At 42.0% G+C, this 16340-nt stretch overlaps 3 protein-coding genes across 3 annotated transcripts; all 3 read left to right on the plus strand.

Moving 5' to 3' along the window:
• dnajb14 (DnaJ heat shock protein family (Hsp40) member B14) lies at nucleotides 1-7206 on the plus strand. The gene is made up of 8 exons (XM_079159785.1): nucleotides 1-146; nucleotides 3534-3699; nucleotides 4663-4808; nucleotides 4911-5099; nucleotides 5250-5335; nucleotides 5519-5628; nucleotides 5928-6100; nucleotides 6201-7206. Exons 1-8 carry the CDS (start codon nucleotides 8-10, stop codon nucleotides 6323-6325), a joined length of 1134 nt encoding a protein of 377 aa, XP_079015911.1. The 5' UTR covers nucleotides 1-7; the 3' UTR covers nucleotides 6326-7206.
• Nucleotides 7207-8008: 802 nt separating this feature from the next.
• On the plus strand, nucleotides 8009-11001 carry pla2g12a (phospholipase A2, group XIIA). Its single transcript, XM_079160420.1, has 4 exons — nucleotides 8009-8408; nucleotides 8657-8733; nucleotides 9193-9358; nucleotides 10150-11001. Exons 1-4 carry the CDS (start codon nucleotides 8144-8146, stop codon nucleotides 10266-10268), a joined length of 627 nt encoding a protein of 208 aa, XP_079016546.1. The 5' UTR covers nucleotides 8009-8143; the 3' UTR covers nucleotides 10269-11001.
• Nucleotides 11002-11487: 486 nt separating this feature from the next.
• LOC306696736 (caspase-6-like) lies at nucleotides 11488-16267 on the plus strand. Its single transcript, XM_079160419.1, has 8 exons — nucleotides 11488-11554; nucleotides 11821-11871; nucleotides 12609-12651; nucleotides 12813-12962; nucleotides 13080-13156; nucleotides 13307-13482; nucleotides 13587-13737; nucleotides 14829-16267. Exons 1-8 carry the CDS (start codon nucleotides 11524-11526, stop codon nucleotides 15062-15064), a joined length of 915 nt encoding a protein of 304 aa, XP_079016545.1. The 5' UTR covers nucleotides 11488-11523; the 3' UTR covers nucleotides 15065-16267.
• The last annotated feature ends 73 nt before the right edge of the window (nucleotides 16268-16340 follow it).

Genomic DNA, 16340 nt, shown 5'->3' on the forward strand with positions numbered 1-16340 from the left:
AAGAGGGATGAAGATGGAAGGGAACAGAGACGAAGCTGAAAAATGTATTAATATAGCGACGAAAGCCCTCACAGCCGGAGATAAAGAGAAAGCGTCCAAGTATCTCCTCAAAGCAGAGAAGCTGTACCCGACGGACAGAGCCAAAGGTAGGGCTGCTGGTGAACCGGTCAAAGGCTAACCTAGCGAAGGAACAACTACACTGACAACCACCGAGTGTTAGCTAGCATAGCTGACGTTTGTTAACGTCTGAAGCTCACAACAACTCACTCCTGTACTATTGTTCAACGCGCGTGTGCGTGACTAGTCAACGTTAGTCAAGAATAAACGGTTTATTTCAGACAGGACATAAAGCAACACATATCCGAGTTAGCGTTAGCTAACGAAGTTGTGGGCCTAGCATTGGGTTAGCTAAACTAGCCACCGCTTCGCTATAGCGGACCTCTCGGTTAATGTGGATTATATATGGTGACGGTACGTGGATAGGTGTTAGCCTGTAACGTTAGCAGCTATCAGTGGAGCAATGGTAGCGAGTCGTGTAACACCGATCCACGACCAAGCCGTCGTGGGCTCAGTGGTTGAACGTTAATGCTAGCTGTCATTCATTGCAACATCTTGAAGACTAGCTGACCTTTTAGAGCATTTGTGTTAAATGTTAGCTGTCAGTTCACATACACTTCAAGCGATAGACTCTGGCCTAACCTACGTTAACCTAACAGTATTACTGCTGTGTGCGTAAAGGCCGTGGGTTCGTTTGGGATGTCGATGAACAAGCAAGTGGAGACTGGAGAGGGAGGATGGAGTCACGGTTACGACTGCAGGCTGGCCAGCCCGACTGCCAATCCTTTAATTGAATGATTGAGTCTAGGCTCATCCGGGACACACACGCACACACGCACACGCACACGCGCACACGCACACGCGCACACACACACACACACACACACACACACACACACACACACACACACACACACACACACACACACCTGTCTGTGAGAGGAAACAGGTGTTAGGATAAGTCTGGATGGGGCTGACAGAAGTCTACGTTAGATCTAAAAAGGCTCTTTTATATGCAGTATTGTGCGTGTCAGTTGTTAAATTGTAACTTGGTCAGTTAAAAGTAACTAATGTCTTTGTTTGCACTATGATGTGCCTGCACCCTCAGGTGTGTGTGTTTTTAAAGCAGCAATAACAGTACAGGATGTGCAAAGGAGAATGTGTAATGACGAGGCTTTAGAAAATGTGCCAAAGATGATGTGGAAGGAGCTGAAATATATATATTATATAGAAAAGGTATATGTGTATTGAAAGGAGTAAGGGGACTGTGTGGGCTCCCTAGAGTTCACAATCCTGATCGCTTGGGGGAAAGAAGCTCTTTCCGTGTGTTTTGTGTAAGTGACCAGGGAGTGTGTTTCCTAATGTTGCAATCCAGGGCATCCCATACGAAGGGTTGATAGAAGAAGACAGACCAAGACGGCACCTGTACACCAGCATTCCTCACGTGGAGGGGGGTTGTACCCGTATCACAGTTCATGTTCATATTTGCCCTGCTCTCTTTGAGTTATCTGGCATCAGTAGGATGGTTATCAACTGGCTCCGTGAACCCAGCATTTTCCAGTCGGCTGTGAAGGTGTTTCACGTTAAAGAGGGACGGTTGTAACAGGCTGTCAATATAATAACGTATCACAATATGGCACCAGGAGGAGTGTATTTGGTCAAATAGATAATTACATTACATTACAGTCATTTAGCAGACTCTTTTATCCAAAGCGACTTACAATAAGTGGATTCAACATCGGTATTCAAGAGAACTACTAGTCACCAGAAGTCATAAGTGCATATCCTTTGCTAAACAAGTAACTAAGAACATAAACCAGAGCAAACGTACAGTGCAGAAACAAACGCATGCAATAAGTGCAACGAGCTAACACGAATACAATAAGTGCAACGAACTAATACGTTTACAATAAGTGCAACAAACTAATACGAATACAATAAGTGCTAAGTGGAAGGCTCAGGGTGGTACTTCTTGAAGAGGTGAGTTTTCAGCCTGCGCCGAAAGATGGGCAGTGACTCCGCTGTCATGACGTCAGTGGGAAGTTCATTCCACCACTGTGGGGCCAGGACAGAAAACAGCCCTGACCGGGTCGATCGGCTGCAGGGACCTCTGAGCGACGGGGGAACCAATAATCAGACTAAATGTATTAAACTATTGATCGGTGTGGGCAAATAAGGATGTTGCCGCTGCAAAAACATACGAGTCGGCATGACCAAAGCATGCTGAGTAATATGCAAAGAAATACGGTGAATAAGACTTTGTCTTTGTCAACATGTGAAGTAGTCTAGAGTGCTCTGGGAAGGGGATCATGGTTGTGTGCTTGTTGTGTTACACGTGACTGCATAGTGATGATTAATGCATTAATGAGCATTAGAACAGTTAAAAGCATTTGAGAAAGAGACATGATTGAGCTGCTCTACTGTTGCTGTACTGTCTTTGAGAACGTGTTTTGTCTCACCGACCATATTATCTTCATGGATGGCAAACTTGACCCTTAAGTGCCTTTCACTCAGGACGTGGTTTGCGCTGCGCTCAGCGCTCACGCTTTGCTCAATGCAGCAAAAAAAGCCGCCGTGGAGCTGCACCAAGCCATTGGAAATAATGGGTTGCAGATGTGCCGTCGTCGCATTCTGTGTGAAAGGCCCGACGACTGAAAGGACACTGCAAATTGTGTAAATGTGTGAATATAAAGGCTGAAAGATAAGAACAGTGGAATCAAGGTCCTTATGAAACACTGTGAATAAAATACAGCATTCTTTATGAATTGGAAGTCTCATCACTGCCTGCCATTACGGCACAGTGGGCATATTTTGTATTAATACAATCGTCATCCTAATCTGGTTATAAATGAGCTGCTGACGCTGTAATGCCAGGTTTCGTCCACACTTGTCCTGCATTGTCCTATATCATGTTGCAACACATGCTGATAATGCACAATCCTTTCTCTATAACACATAACAGTGTTAATTAAATGAGAAACCATCTTCATGCCCTTTAGTTCACTGCACCCCAATAGGTGGCTGGAACTGGTCCACAATGTTAACTTTAACACGACTCTTCCTCTTGGTTTTGATGTACTTGCAAGTTATGTATTCTCCATCCATGTACTTGAAAGGCTTCTTCATTCGGTGACTGAAGCCAGTGCCTCCTTGTACTGTCCCAACTTAGTTTTCCCTTCCTGAAGAGATGCCTTTTCATTCACTGACTAATCTTTAAAGTAAGAGCTATTGAACAGTCTGATTGGGCATCTGACAGAGAACTGTATTTTTACCTACTTGAGCTACTTGAACATTTTTCAACTGTAAGTAACTAGTGCTTTGTGTTTTTGTGTGTGTAAAGCTGTGCGGTGTATATATGTGATATAATTTACAGTGTTGCATCTTGACACCAAATGGGAAATGCTTGGAGACTCATAAGATACCGACGGTAATAATTTGTCATTTAATAATCGTAAGCCTCTTCTGGTCTTCTTTAGCTTTGTTGGACGCATTAACAAAGAATGGGAGCTCAGCGGGTAACGGTGCATATCGTAGGAGACCAGCAGAAGGCACCGGCGCACACCCAGGCGGGGAAGGCCAAGAGTCTGGAGGAGGTGGCGACTCTAAAGGCTTCAACAAAGAGCAGGTGGAAGGTGTGCAAAGGTGAGAACTTAAGGCTTCACTGGCTCTTCTCTTTCATGCTGTGTTTCTTTGCACACTAAGTGGTACTGCAATCCGTCCTACATGTGGCCCAGCGACAGCAGCACTGTTTCCATCATACTTGATTAGCCCTTTCATCTGTGGCTGCAGGAGGACACGGTAGTCTCTCACTGCAGTGTTGTGCACACACGGCTAATTGTCATGGGAACCTCGTCGGCTCGGTGTCTCGCACATGAGGGGGAAGTGAGAGACGTTTAGCGCCAGGTGACCGCCAACGGCCTATCGTTTTAGACCACGAGGACTACAGAGAGCCTGTGGCCTCAATCATATCCAAGAAAGTTGCAAATAGCAACTTGAGTGCATTTAGAGGATACACGTGCTGCTTGTCATTATGTAATCCTGCCAGTGTATTGCACTTGAACATATGTAAGCATTCTATTCCCTCGTGTTTTTTTAGACAAAATCCTTTGGGGAAGCTTCAGTGGGTTAAAAATTGCATCATGTCTTCTAAGAAAAATAACCCCAGTTTACTTTAAAAATGTCTCCCATGTGACCTCATTAGTGATCCTACTCCAGTCATGATAACTTAATATTATCGACTTATGTCGTGATTATGTGAGCATATCATTAACATTTGATAAAATTCTGTTTTACAGCAGATTGTAATCCTAAACTAACAAAATTACTTATTGTATTTGGTTGTATGTTGTGAAGAGTTATGTCTGATGTATAACAGTGGAATAATTGAACATCAGTTTAATTATTTAATTGTCTTTTAAGCTTGAGGACAAAGAACATTTTCCTCATCTGTCAGAAAAGATCCACTGAATTGTTTTCAGCTGCTCCACTTTCAAAGTCCGCTTTATTGTCAATTTCTCATGTACCGAACATACAGAGGAGTTGAAAAAACGTTTCTCTCCAGTCCAACATATAAAGTGAATATATAAAACTGTCCCTTTCCTCCAGAATCAAGCGGTGTAAGGACTACTATGAAGTGCTGGGTGTCACTAAAGAAGTCAGCGAGGATGAGCTGAAGAAAGCCTACAGGAAACTAGCACTCAAGTTCCATCCAGACAAAAACCACGCACCTGGAGCAACAGAGGCCTTTAAAAGTAAATCATTACTATTTACCGATCTTAGAAAAACACAGTTTGAAATGATGTACGTCCATAATTTCTTCCCCTCCTTGATACATCCTTTGGGTCCTCCTCCAGAGATTGGTAATTCATACGCAGTGCTGAGCAACCCAGACAAAAGACGGCAGTATGACCTGACGGGAGGAGAGGAGCCGACCAGCCCGGGTCACTCGCACGGAGGAGGCTTTGACTTCCACAGGGGCTTCGAGGCCGACATCACTCCTGAGGACCTCTTCAACATGTTCTTTGGAGGTGGCTTCCCTTCCTGTAAGTGAGCCAATACAATTGATTCATTTCATTAATGTAGAACAGCATGAACATATGGTTTTGAATACTGATCTTTGTGTGTAGGTGTAATTGGTGACATGGTCCATATTCTTTCTGCCCGACCTCAGTCATAATATCTTTTGTCTACAGCAAGTGCACACACCTTCACCAACAGCAGAACAAGCTATAGCAATCAGACGGACAACCGGCAAGAGAGAACAGAAGAAAGGGCAGATGTATGTACATGGGTTCAGATTTCGTCCCTTTATATATATATATAAAAAAAAGTGTATTAAACATTTGATATACGTTTTTATAATTTGAAATAATGTGCACATACAGAAACTGCATGCTGTCCCAGTACATTAGTGTGTGTGTTGTTGAAACTGAAGGACTCATTGAACTGTGTTTGTCTCCAGGGTGGTTTCTCAATGTTTATCCAGCTGATGCCCATCGTGGTCCTGATTTTAGTGTCAATACTGAGCCAGATGATGGTTTCCCCTCCACCCTACAGCCTCTACTCTAGACCGTACGTACACACACACATACACACACACACATTTTCTGTTTTTCATCGCTGAGGCAAACTTGCTTGTTAATAATTAATAACAACCTTATGTCACATTCACTTCCCATCAGTAGAACATATTACAACATGTAATGTCATAACATTTGACAACTAGAAAGTATCCGCCTTTATACCTTTTTTTTTTAAAACATGTACTATGAAAAGTTGACTGGTGTCACAGTAAACCTGGTCCTATAAAACCCCTTCAGGGTGCAACATATGTGGGGAACAAATGTCACAACAACTTGCATCTCCTCCAGGTCCACGGGTCAGACTGTAAGACGGCAGACAGAAAACCTGCACGTCGACTACTTCGTCGCTCGAGATTTCAAGTCGGAGTTTAAGGGCTCGGCGCTGCAGCAGATTGAGAAAAGCGTGGAGGACGATTATGTATCTAATGTCAGAAATAACTGTTGGAAGGAGAGACAGACAAGTGAGTAACCAATACACCCTCAGAACTAGCTTACTGAATTCAATGGTAGTTTCTACCATTTTTTTTTCTCACGTTGTTTTTTTCTGCGTGTCTCATCCAGAAACAGACCTGCTGTACGCTGCTAAGGTCTACAGGGACGACAGAATGCGCAAGAAGGCAGAACTTATGACCATGGACAACTGCAGGGAGCTGGACAGACTAAACAACCTATTCAGAGGAGGATGAGATGAATGCTTTTAGACCGTGTACATGTAAATTAATAGATGTGTATGTTCATGTTTTTTTAAGAAAGAGTCTTTACACTAGAAGCAAAAACTTACTGAAATGATTTAGCTCTATTGTTGAAGTTTTGAAATGTCCCTCTCCTTATAACCCCCCCCCCCCCCCCCCCCCCCCCACACACACACACACACACACACACACACACACACACACACACACACACACACACACACACACACACACACACACACACACCACCTTCCTCACTCCAGCCTGACCCCAGCAGGAACCGCCTTGTTACCAATCTACACTCACTGTAGAAAGCCCCAGACCTGTTTTTTCTTTTTTTTTTTACTCTGCTTTTCTCGTAATTTCCTGGAAACAAGATGGACAAGGACACTTGATTGTAAAGGCATGTGCTCTGAGTAGTGAGAACCCAAACAAATCACGGTTTTAAGATCAACAAACAGCTTTTGGCATCATCTGCTTGACATAAATATAATCTGAGAGACTTTTTAGGTTTGTTTGGAGGTGCTTGTCCTCCAGCCAAATTCATTTTCGTGAAGAACACACGAACAAATGAAGAAAAGAGAATAACACAGTGCTACTTCTAGCTTCCCACTCACCCCCGGGTGTGGATGGAGGTCAATGGATCCCGAGGAGATGCCTGTGATTTTGCTACTAGAGAACATTTTATGTCGTCATCTTCAAAATGTGAAGTTGGTTTGGACTAAACCTGGAAGGACATTGAAACTGTTATTCATAAATGGTTGTACATTTTAATTTTTGAATGTTTGAAATTTATGCAGTTATTTAAGAAACTATGGAAGAAAGTGATTTTCTTCAATGCTCGCCTAATCATTTAAATAAAGTAAAATTATTAACATTGACTGGATGTATATGTGTCTCTGATTCAAATGCCAAAGTGTCAAATGGACACTTTCTCACTTAGTTTTATTTGCCAAAGTTTAGTCAGTTGTGACATCTCTGCCGCTACAGTGGAGGTGAATGGAAAATGTGAAACAGACTATTTATTTTGTACAGTCTTGAGTAACGAGACATCGGTGACACGTCGCATGGTGGTGGAATGTGACACAAGTACATTTGCACAAGTGTCATTTTGTGATTATATATAGAGAATAGACTGGGGACCTCCGTATGTGTGTCCCTTGTAATACACTTCTATAGTCTTGTGAAAGACCCAACACGAGAAATGTATTAAGACGTACTAATCCCAAAACTCTTAAAACAATGGACTTTACATTGACGAGAGATATGGGCTAATTTGAAAGTGCATTTCAGAGCATACACACACATCACATAAGAGAAGTGTTTCACTCTTTGTGAATGTACATAACTTAACAGGAAATGTATGTGGACCCACATATCTAGTATACATGGGCGACTTTAATAGAGCATTAATTTGCTCCTTAGTCAGCTGTTACATTTACATGTCAGCAGTAGGCCCATAAATATAATCTGATTGTTATTAGACCGACTTAAAAAAAGTATCTGCATGCATATGCTGCACGTGCTGTGGATACCGATGTGTGCTACGTGGAACTGAGTAAACTACTGATTTCGCAGTTCTATTAGAATCGTTAAAACCACTAAACGTGACGTGGCCACTTGTGACATCATCGCCATTGGTTTATCAGTCGTCACGTGACAGCGCCAAACCCGGAAACGACATCCACAGCTGCGGCAGGTGGGCGCTTTACCTGCTAGGTGCCAGTTAAGAAACTCAAAACAACCAGAAGTGAAACTTGAGATGTTATCCAGACAACAGTTTGAGGAATAAACCGGCCTTAAATCAAACCTATGCGCCGGGAAACGCTGGTTTCTGGCTCGGACGTTAAGCGGACGATGCACTACCACAGCCACATCTGTGTGTTTCTCTTGAGTTTGTACCATTGTGGATGTCTCACAGGTGTGTCCGCGTGCAAACAGGAGCCAGAGACTCCAGACTGGAGGATGACTCTGAAAACAATCCGTAACGGAATACACAAGATTGACACCTACCTGAATGCAGCACTGGACTTGTTTGGTGGCGATGACGGGTTGTGTCATTATAAGTGTACTGATGGTAAGCCAGCTTCTTTATTTCTTATTAATTATTCAACCCTGAGCTTTCCCGCTATGTCAAGTTAAAAAAAGAAAGAACTATGAATACTAGGCGATAATTAATGTGAGTTTATGCAACACTTGGGAGCCAGGAGACACACATTATTGCACAGTAAGCCATTTGATTATGGTGTACTGATGTGGTTATCTCTGACAAGCAAGATAACTGACAGAACAAGACACATCTCCACCTTTGCTCCTCTCTCACAGGTTACAAGCCGACACCTCGTCCTGGATACAAGAAACCACCACCCAACGGATGTGGCTCCCCCCTGTTTGGATTCCAGGTAGTCTGACAGAGAGTTATGGAGGTTCCTTACTGGCTTTGGACAAGCAAACGTATCGTGTTATTCCTGATGTTCCAGATGTTTTTATATTGCAAACAAATCAGGTCTATGTCAGAAATAAACAACTTTATTTATAACAACCAAATTTCAGGGGTTCTTGTATAAAATGACCATTAGTGTTGTGCGCTAACAAAAAAAAATATTAATCAATATGTTGTTATTGGATTTTCTACAAGATACTAAATAGTGAACAAATATACTTTATTTTACTCGTCTTTTTCACATATTTAAGGAATGGTTGTGTGAACGTGTAATGTTCTTACTTTCATATTTCACTGAACCATTATCACATCTTTTGAATTGAGGTAAATGCAAGCCTCCTACTGGCAGCAACATTTGAATGTAATTCTAGAATACATTATAAAGAGAGACAAACGTGTTTTATTTATTCTTTTGCAGTTTGACATTGGCATCCCGTCCATGACCAAATGTTGTAACCAACATGACCGCTGCTACGACACCTGCGGCCGAGAGAAGCACGACTGCGACGAGCAGTTCCAGGACTGTCTGGAGACCATCTGCAGGAATGTGCAAAGAACTCTGGGATTGGCCCAGAGTGTCCAAGGTAAGAGGCTGAGCCGATGGACTTGTCTCATTTCTAGATGTTGTGCACGCTTCACTTGCATTCAGAGTTGAATTGTAATGATGTTGCTGATTAAACGTGAGTATTAACATGTCGCAGTAGGAAAAGCACGGGTGTGTAAGTAATACAATAATGATGTCTGAATTTTTGTTTTCTAAGGAAAGTGATGGACAAACCGTTTGCACAAAATGTTGGGAAGAAGCTATGCTTCAGTGGTAGACATTTGCAACATTTTAAATTCATTATCTGCTGTAGTTCAATGATAAATAGGGAAGTTACAGAGCTGGTGCAAGTTAAGTGAGTAAGTGTACAATTGTAAAACACAGCATGTCCAGCAGAGGGTAAGATAGTTACTGTGAGTCTTGACTCATCACTACAACATCACGCTCGCCCTGTCGGTCATTCATTACTACATTTGAATCGGTCTGATCTTGACTATGGTTATGAAAATGTCTTAAATTCTATATTTTAGGATTGACATTAAATTCTAATCAAACCTGTCTTCCTAACTTCCTCTCTATGCTGCCTGTGAGTGAATAAGATATTGCTGTGTCATTTTATTTTCAAAACAAAAGTAAATGTATCTTTAGTCTACAATAAAGTCTGTATTTGATCAGTAATGTCTGCTGTATTTAAATACACACAAACATGTCTGACTCACTTGCACTGAGGTGTTAGCAGGTACCTGTTATTAAACTAGCTCACCTGTTGTCACTTGTTGTGTGTTAGCTCATGATCTTCTTTTTACTTTTTTTTTCTGTCCTTCTTGGCAGCTTGTGAGTCAGCAGTGACTCTGCTGTTTGACGCCGTTATGCACATGGGATGTAAGCCGTACCTGGACAGCCAGAGAGAGTCTTGTGTGTGTCTGTATGAAGTGAAGAAGGAACTGTGACATCGCCACAGGACCAAGACTGTGGAACGGACTGATTCAAAGCGCAGCACTGACAGAAGGAGCCCAGCAATAAACTTTGCTCAGGGATGGAGCTTCTTTGGCCCGCACTGACTTGTGTCCATCGTCTCCCTTTCATTGGGGTTTTGAAATGTAGACTATTAGATAAAGTGAATGTGAAAATACCTAGTGAACATGTAATATCTATATCTATGCAGTTTATTTTGTTAATACGGTGTAATGTGTTTGTCATTTGATGGACTGGAGACAGCGTGGTCAGAGTTTCCCTGGCTCTTTGATGTTTGGGTAGCAGCCAACACTGTATTTATGGGATAGAAAATTCCTAATAATTCCCAAAGGTTTGTGGTATTAAAATAAATTAAAACAATGTATTTTGGCACTTATTATGGGTAAAACAGAGTGGTGTAAATTGAGCTGTTCTTACAAGGAAGTTCCTGTGGAGACCAGCAACAGCTTTTTTACTCTACACAACAAACTAAATTAACAGTTTCAGACCTTTCTCTTTATTTCCCCTGTAATACACCAACTGTATTTAGTTCCAGGTCAACTTTCAATAAATTATTTAACATATAATACTGTTAAATATACCATTACCGCACAGTTCCCCCTCCCATAACCCAAACAGGAGCATGTGATGAATAAGAAGTCTGTCCCTTCAGAAAAGGTGTCAAATGTTTTTCTGTATCACATGATGGGGATTGCACCAATGTGACAACACTGGATTAAATTGGTGTCATAAATATGAAGAAACATGCTTCTATTGAGAATTCTGTGTGTCACTTATCATCATAGTCATTATTGTAGAAACTGTGTTTTGTAAGCAGAATCCAGAGTGGAGTCGACTCCCATTGATACCTCATCAAAGAGAAAATACACATTATTTTAATAATGTGAGATAATTCTATTTAACAGTCTGGATTATAAATGTAGCCCTCGTAATTTCTTTGGCTGCTCTAACCCTAATTTCATTTATGATCTGAATCTGACTTCATGACGTATTTAATCCCTGTATCTAAACGTTTGATTAGTCACCTTTGCGGTGTGGTGTACACGTAAACTCTGGTTTGTTGAACTTTGACTGACGGGCGTGAGAGCCAATCGCATTCTCCGGTTGTCACTTTCAACCAATGGGATTTAAAAAGGGGAGGGGCTATATATCCTGGCTCATCGGTGTTGCTTTTGACGAAGCGATTCATTTTTCTGCAGTGCCAGTTGGAGCGGAGTCAAACCAGGGACCATGTCGAACACGACAGAAGACAGATGTAAAGGTAACACATTTACACAAACTGTTGTCATTAACAGTAGACATGAGCTGTAGGCATTTTAAAAGTTACAAAAGTAAATACAACGACTTTTCTTGTTCGATGTAGAACGCTCAGTATCATGATTGAAGCTCGCTTTACTACTTTCTATGGTCCATCATAAGAGTTGTCACGCCTTTAGTGCCGGTCACACTGTTAAGAACAACAGGTTTTTATGTCAGGAAAACATTGTGAATGTCGGGACTTAATTGCCCTTTCTCTCGCCTTCCCAGGAAGTGTTGCTAAACACTTCAGAGCAGCAGCAGCAGCACCAGACAGGGCGGGTGAGTGTTTATTCACACACTTGTACTGTTTGTTTTTGTCAAGCTTGTGCACTATTATATAAGTTTCTTGTGAATTTTCTTTGCTCCTTCCGAAGCAAAAGTGAAACAAACGAGGTTTTATTACCAGTGAGGCGGAAGTGCAGTTAACTTAATGAGGGTGAGATTAATCATCAACTCAAACTGCCTCGATTATTACTACATATCACGGTGACCGGATATCATTGCCCCACATATCCTGACACCCTTTGTCATTTAGAAACGGATCTGTTGTTTTTTTTGTCCACCAAACACTGCTCCACCCTTTATGAAGGTAGGATTGTATTGCAACACTGTTGTATTAGACTGCAGCAGATAACATAGCTAGATAGTCACATACTACCTTCCAAGTGCTGCCTGTAGCGCACACACAGTGTGACCCACATATCTGTAGGGTGGGGTATGGAGGTGTCACTTTTGACCTCTGTTCTTTTAGCCATCTTTCTTCACCTGTCACCCAGCTATTGAGGGCCACGAGGACTCTAAGCTGATGAAACAATGGCTGCTTGACCCCCATACCGCCAGCAGTGCAGCAATGCATGCACCTGTAGTTGCGCTGCTGAACAAAGAAGCCTGAAAAGCAGCAAAGTATTTGTGATATCTAAAAAAAAAAAAGTTGCTTTTCAGTGCAATGTTGTGTAGTGATTACAGTATATTCTACATTGTTGTGTGGGTATTCATGTGTGTGTTGTGTTTTATAGCACCCACGGAGAACGTAACGGAGACTGATGCCTTCATCAGAAGGTAAACGGTTTCTTCTTGTTAGTTCCTATGGCACTATACTATATGCTGCTGCAGTCCTGTACATTTCCCCACAGCGGGAATAATAAAGGATTATCTTATTTTATCTTAAGTCATCAGCTGGAAATTGACACCAGTATGTTGTCTTTGTTTCTGGGAAACAGGTCTTTAGCGCTGGACCCGGCAGAGGAGTACAAGATGGACAACAAAAAACGAGGCCTCGCGCTCGTCTTTAACCAGGAGCGCTTCTTCTGGCGCCTTGGGTTAAATGACAGGCACGGAACCAACGCCGACCGCTACAACTTGGAGAAAAGGTATCGCTACGCAGACAGCTGCTAGAGAAAGAAATGTTGTATTCCGCAACTGTGTGCTTAAGAACTTGTCCGTACTTGTTGAGCGACTGTAAGACTTTCCTTCGCCTCTCTTTTTAGACTGAAGGACCTGAACTTTGAAGTGAGGGCTTATGACAACTTCAAACAGGTGGAAGTTTTAGATAAAATCAGTGAAGGTAAGCACATGCCCGATCACTTAATTACTAATTCATACCTGCTTCCTTGTTGTCCTTTTTTAATATGCAAACTTCAGATCCAACATGTGGCATCCTGTTGCGTTTTACTTGTTCAGTAGCGAGTTTAACAAATACCTGATGTCCCACCAGCCGCCGAGGAAAACCACTCAGACGCCGACTGCTTTCTGCTGGTCTTCCTGAGCCACGGCGAGAACGATCACGTGTACACCTACGACGGCAAGATCAGCATTCAGCACATCACGTCGCTGTTCAAAGGAGACAAGTGCAAGAGCCTCGTAGGAAAGCCAAAGATCTTTATACTGCAGGTACGTGCACAAGAAACCCAGTCGAGTCCGGCAGAATGTGGTTTAGTTTTAGTTTGAAAATCCGAGGTTCTGTGAGAGTGAAGGGGGACTGTGTATGTCATTAGGCGTGCCGCGGAGACAAGCACGACGATCCAGTGACTGCCTGTGACGCCGTGGACAACGAGGTGAAGACGAATGAAGTGGTGGTGGACGCCAGCGCTGTGCACACCCTCCCTGCCGGGGCTGATTTCATCATGTGCTACTCTGTGGCTGAAGGTGAGCCCGTGGGAATGTCTAGAGCTCCTGATCGGCTCTATGGCGGCACGATGGGAAGATCCACACTTCGTTTCATTGTTTTGAGGGTGTCGGTGTTGAACAGTAGTCATAGAAACTAGAATGAATTATTTAAGACATTTATACAGGGTCCTGAGAGCTCAGGGCACTTTGCAAATCCTAATCTTTCTTTACAACACACGTGCAGCGTTTAGGAAAAGAACAGGAATGTGCTGCAGGTAGCAAAGACGAACAACAGAAGGTGTTTCAAAGGGACACAGAAAAAGCTGCGACACGGTTGTTGCTTCCGTGGTTTGTGACTCATGAAGTTAAGAAAAAAAGGCTAAACTGTAGTTATGATATTTTAGTTTATTTTAACATAGTGATCGCATGAGTTAGATACTATTGCAGATCTCTGTTGTTAAGCGTTGCCAATTTAAATAATCTGACGAAATACATACAATCTGTTTTGAAAGTTATTTCCAAAATATTGCAAATTGTTTAGTAATTCATTTTATAAAACAAGTCAACATAAGTTGCCGTTTGACGACATTTATAAACGTATACATTCCCTTTCCGTCGGCAGTTACGTAATTGTTAACGGATAAACAAATAAAACTAAATGACTCAGCGGTTTCATTTAAAATGTCACGTCAGCAGAATATCCCTTGTCTAACTTGCTTGTCCCGAGACTTGAAAGTAACTATTAACGCTTTAGCCAAAACATTAGCCCGTTTCACGATTTGTTGTATTTTGTCAGATTAATCATTTTGTCAGGATCAATCAATTCATAAACCACAAACCAGCCATGTGCATCACTTCTTACTTTCCGTTGTTGTTCGTGCCAATGTTTGCTTTGCAACTCTATTTTGGGGCGTTTTCTCGATTTGCAGCATTTTTCTAAATATACATGTGTCGTTAAATTGGTGACGATGTTTTCTTAGTGTGCTTGTGTTTCGTTTATTTGCGTACATTTTGTTAACGTGTGTTGAGCTCTCAGGGCCACCATACATCACTTTGAATGTCCTTTTTTTTCTTTTTGCTGATTAGTAATTAACCATCATGTCCCATCACCTGTGTCGTTTGTTATTAAGGCTACTACTCCCACCGGGAGACCATCAACGGCTCCTGGTATATCCAGGATCTGTGTGAGCTGCTTCAAAAGTACGGGGACTCCCTTGAATTCACAGAATTGCTGACGCTGGTCAACAGGAAGGTGTCGACGAGGAGTGTTGGGAACAGTAATGACCGCAACGCCATCGGGAAGAAGCAAGTGCCTTGCTTTGCTTCCATGCTCACCAAGAAACTTTACTTCCGGCAAAAAAAGTAACCGTTTCAGACCTCAGTCAAAACAGTGTCTCCTGGGAGATTTGACATAATTTCACTGTTTTAAAAAAAAAAAATCTATTTTTCATGTGAACACTATTATTCACACGTGCGTTGAACAATCAGCTAATTGGTAGTATTTACAGTGGAATCAGTAGTTGTAAAATAACACGAACAACTTCTATTCACATGTGCTGAAGCGAACAAGACTATTCACGCCACTTCTGAAACCTCACGTCATTCCAAATAGTGTTTTCTTTCATCATGTTAAGTTTCTTCTGAAGAAACCAGACCATGATGTGTGGTCTTGTTGTATTGGACTGCATTATGTTTTAAGTTGTTCCTGTTATTTTGTCCAACCCATGTAGATCAGGACACATTTTTTTTTTTTTTTGCACTCAAGAAATTGCTTTTCAACTGCAGAATTACTATGAACCACTATCTGTGTTCTTTTCCTCAGCCTTTTGTCACATTTGCGCTTGCTTTAATCTGGTTTAAACTGCTTCGGTACCACACCAACGTTGCCTTAACCTACAGCTACACTTAGTTTTTCCTAAAAAGCAGAGAAGGTAGAAGCTGACATTCCCGGCGGCCTTGGACAGGGATTCTTTCCTCAGAGTCTGAGGACGCTGGAAATGTCAGATGAGTTTGTCTCGACTGTAAAGTCAGCTGCAGGAATGTCTACATGCGCAGACAACTACTTCCAAATGTTCTGTATCTTGGGAGGCAGGTGACACAACAGCATGACAACCAGGTCACTCATGATTTTGTTCACATCAGGGTTTAATACTTCATCACCTCTCTATAAGCACCAATGAACAGGTACCATCTCTCATATCCAGGCACCACGTTTTGTCTTCAAGCTCGCTCCATCAAAAAGGGAATTCATGTTTGTGCCGTTCTTTGTGTTGTAGCAATTTACAGTACTACATTTAATAATGCGTATTTGCACCCAACATGGCAACAATCACCTGTGTGTAAAGTACCTCAGGGAGGAGAAGTGTTTTTAAAGCTGTACTGTGGACCTGAAACGCTTGCATCACATGACCTATGACTCAGGAAAACCCAACGCTACCAGCATTCATTGGTCCTGGATTGTTGTTGTGACTGTGTATTCAAATCTCTTATGACATTTCAGCTACTGTTTTGCTCCCCCATTGAGTGAAAACATTTTATAAAACTTTCAGTCTTTTTGTGGCAAACCGTGTATTCATGTGATATCTTTATTTCCACCTGTGCCCTGAAGTCTCCATCCATTAAAAGAACTTAAGAGTTACGAC

Source organism: Pholis gunnellus, assembly GCF_910591455.1.
Source record: "Pholis gunnellus genome assembly, chromosome: 5".
Taxonomy (NCBI): Eukaryota; Metazoa; Chordata; class Actinopteri; order Perciformes; family Pholidae; genus Pholis; species Pholis gunnellus.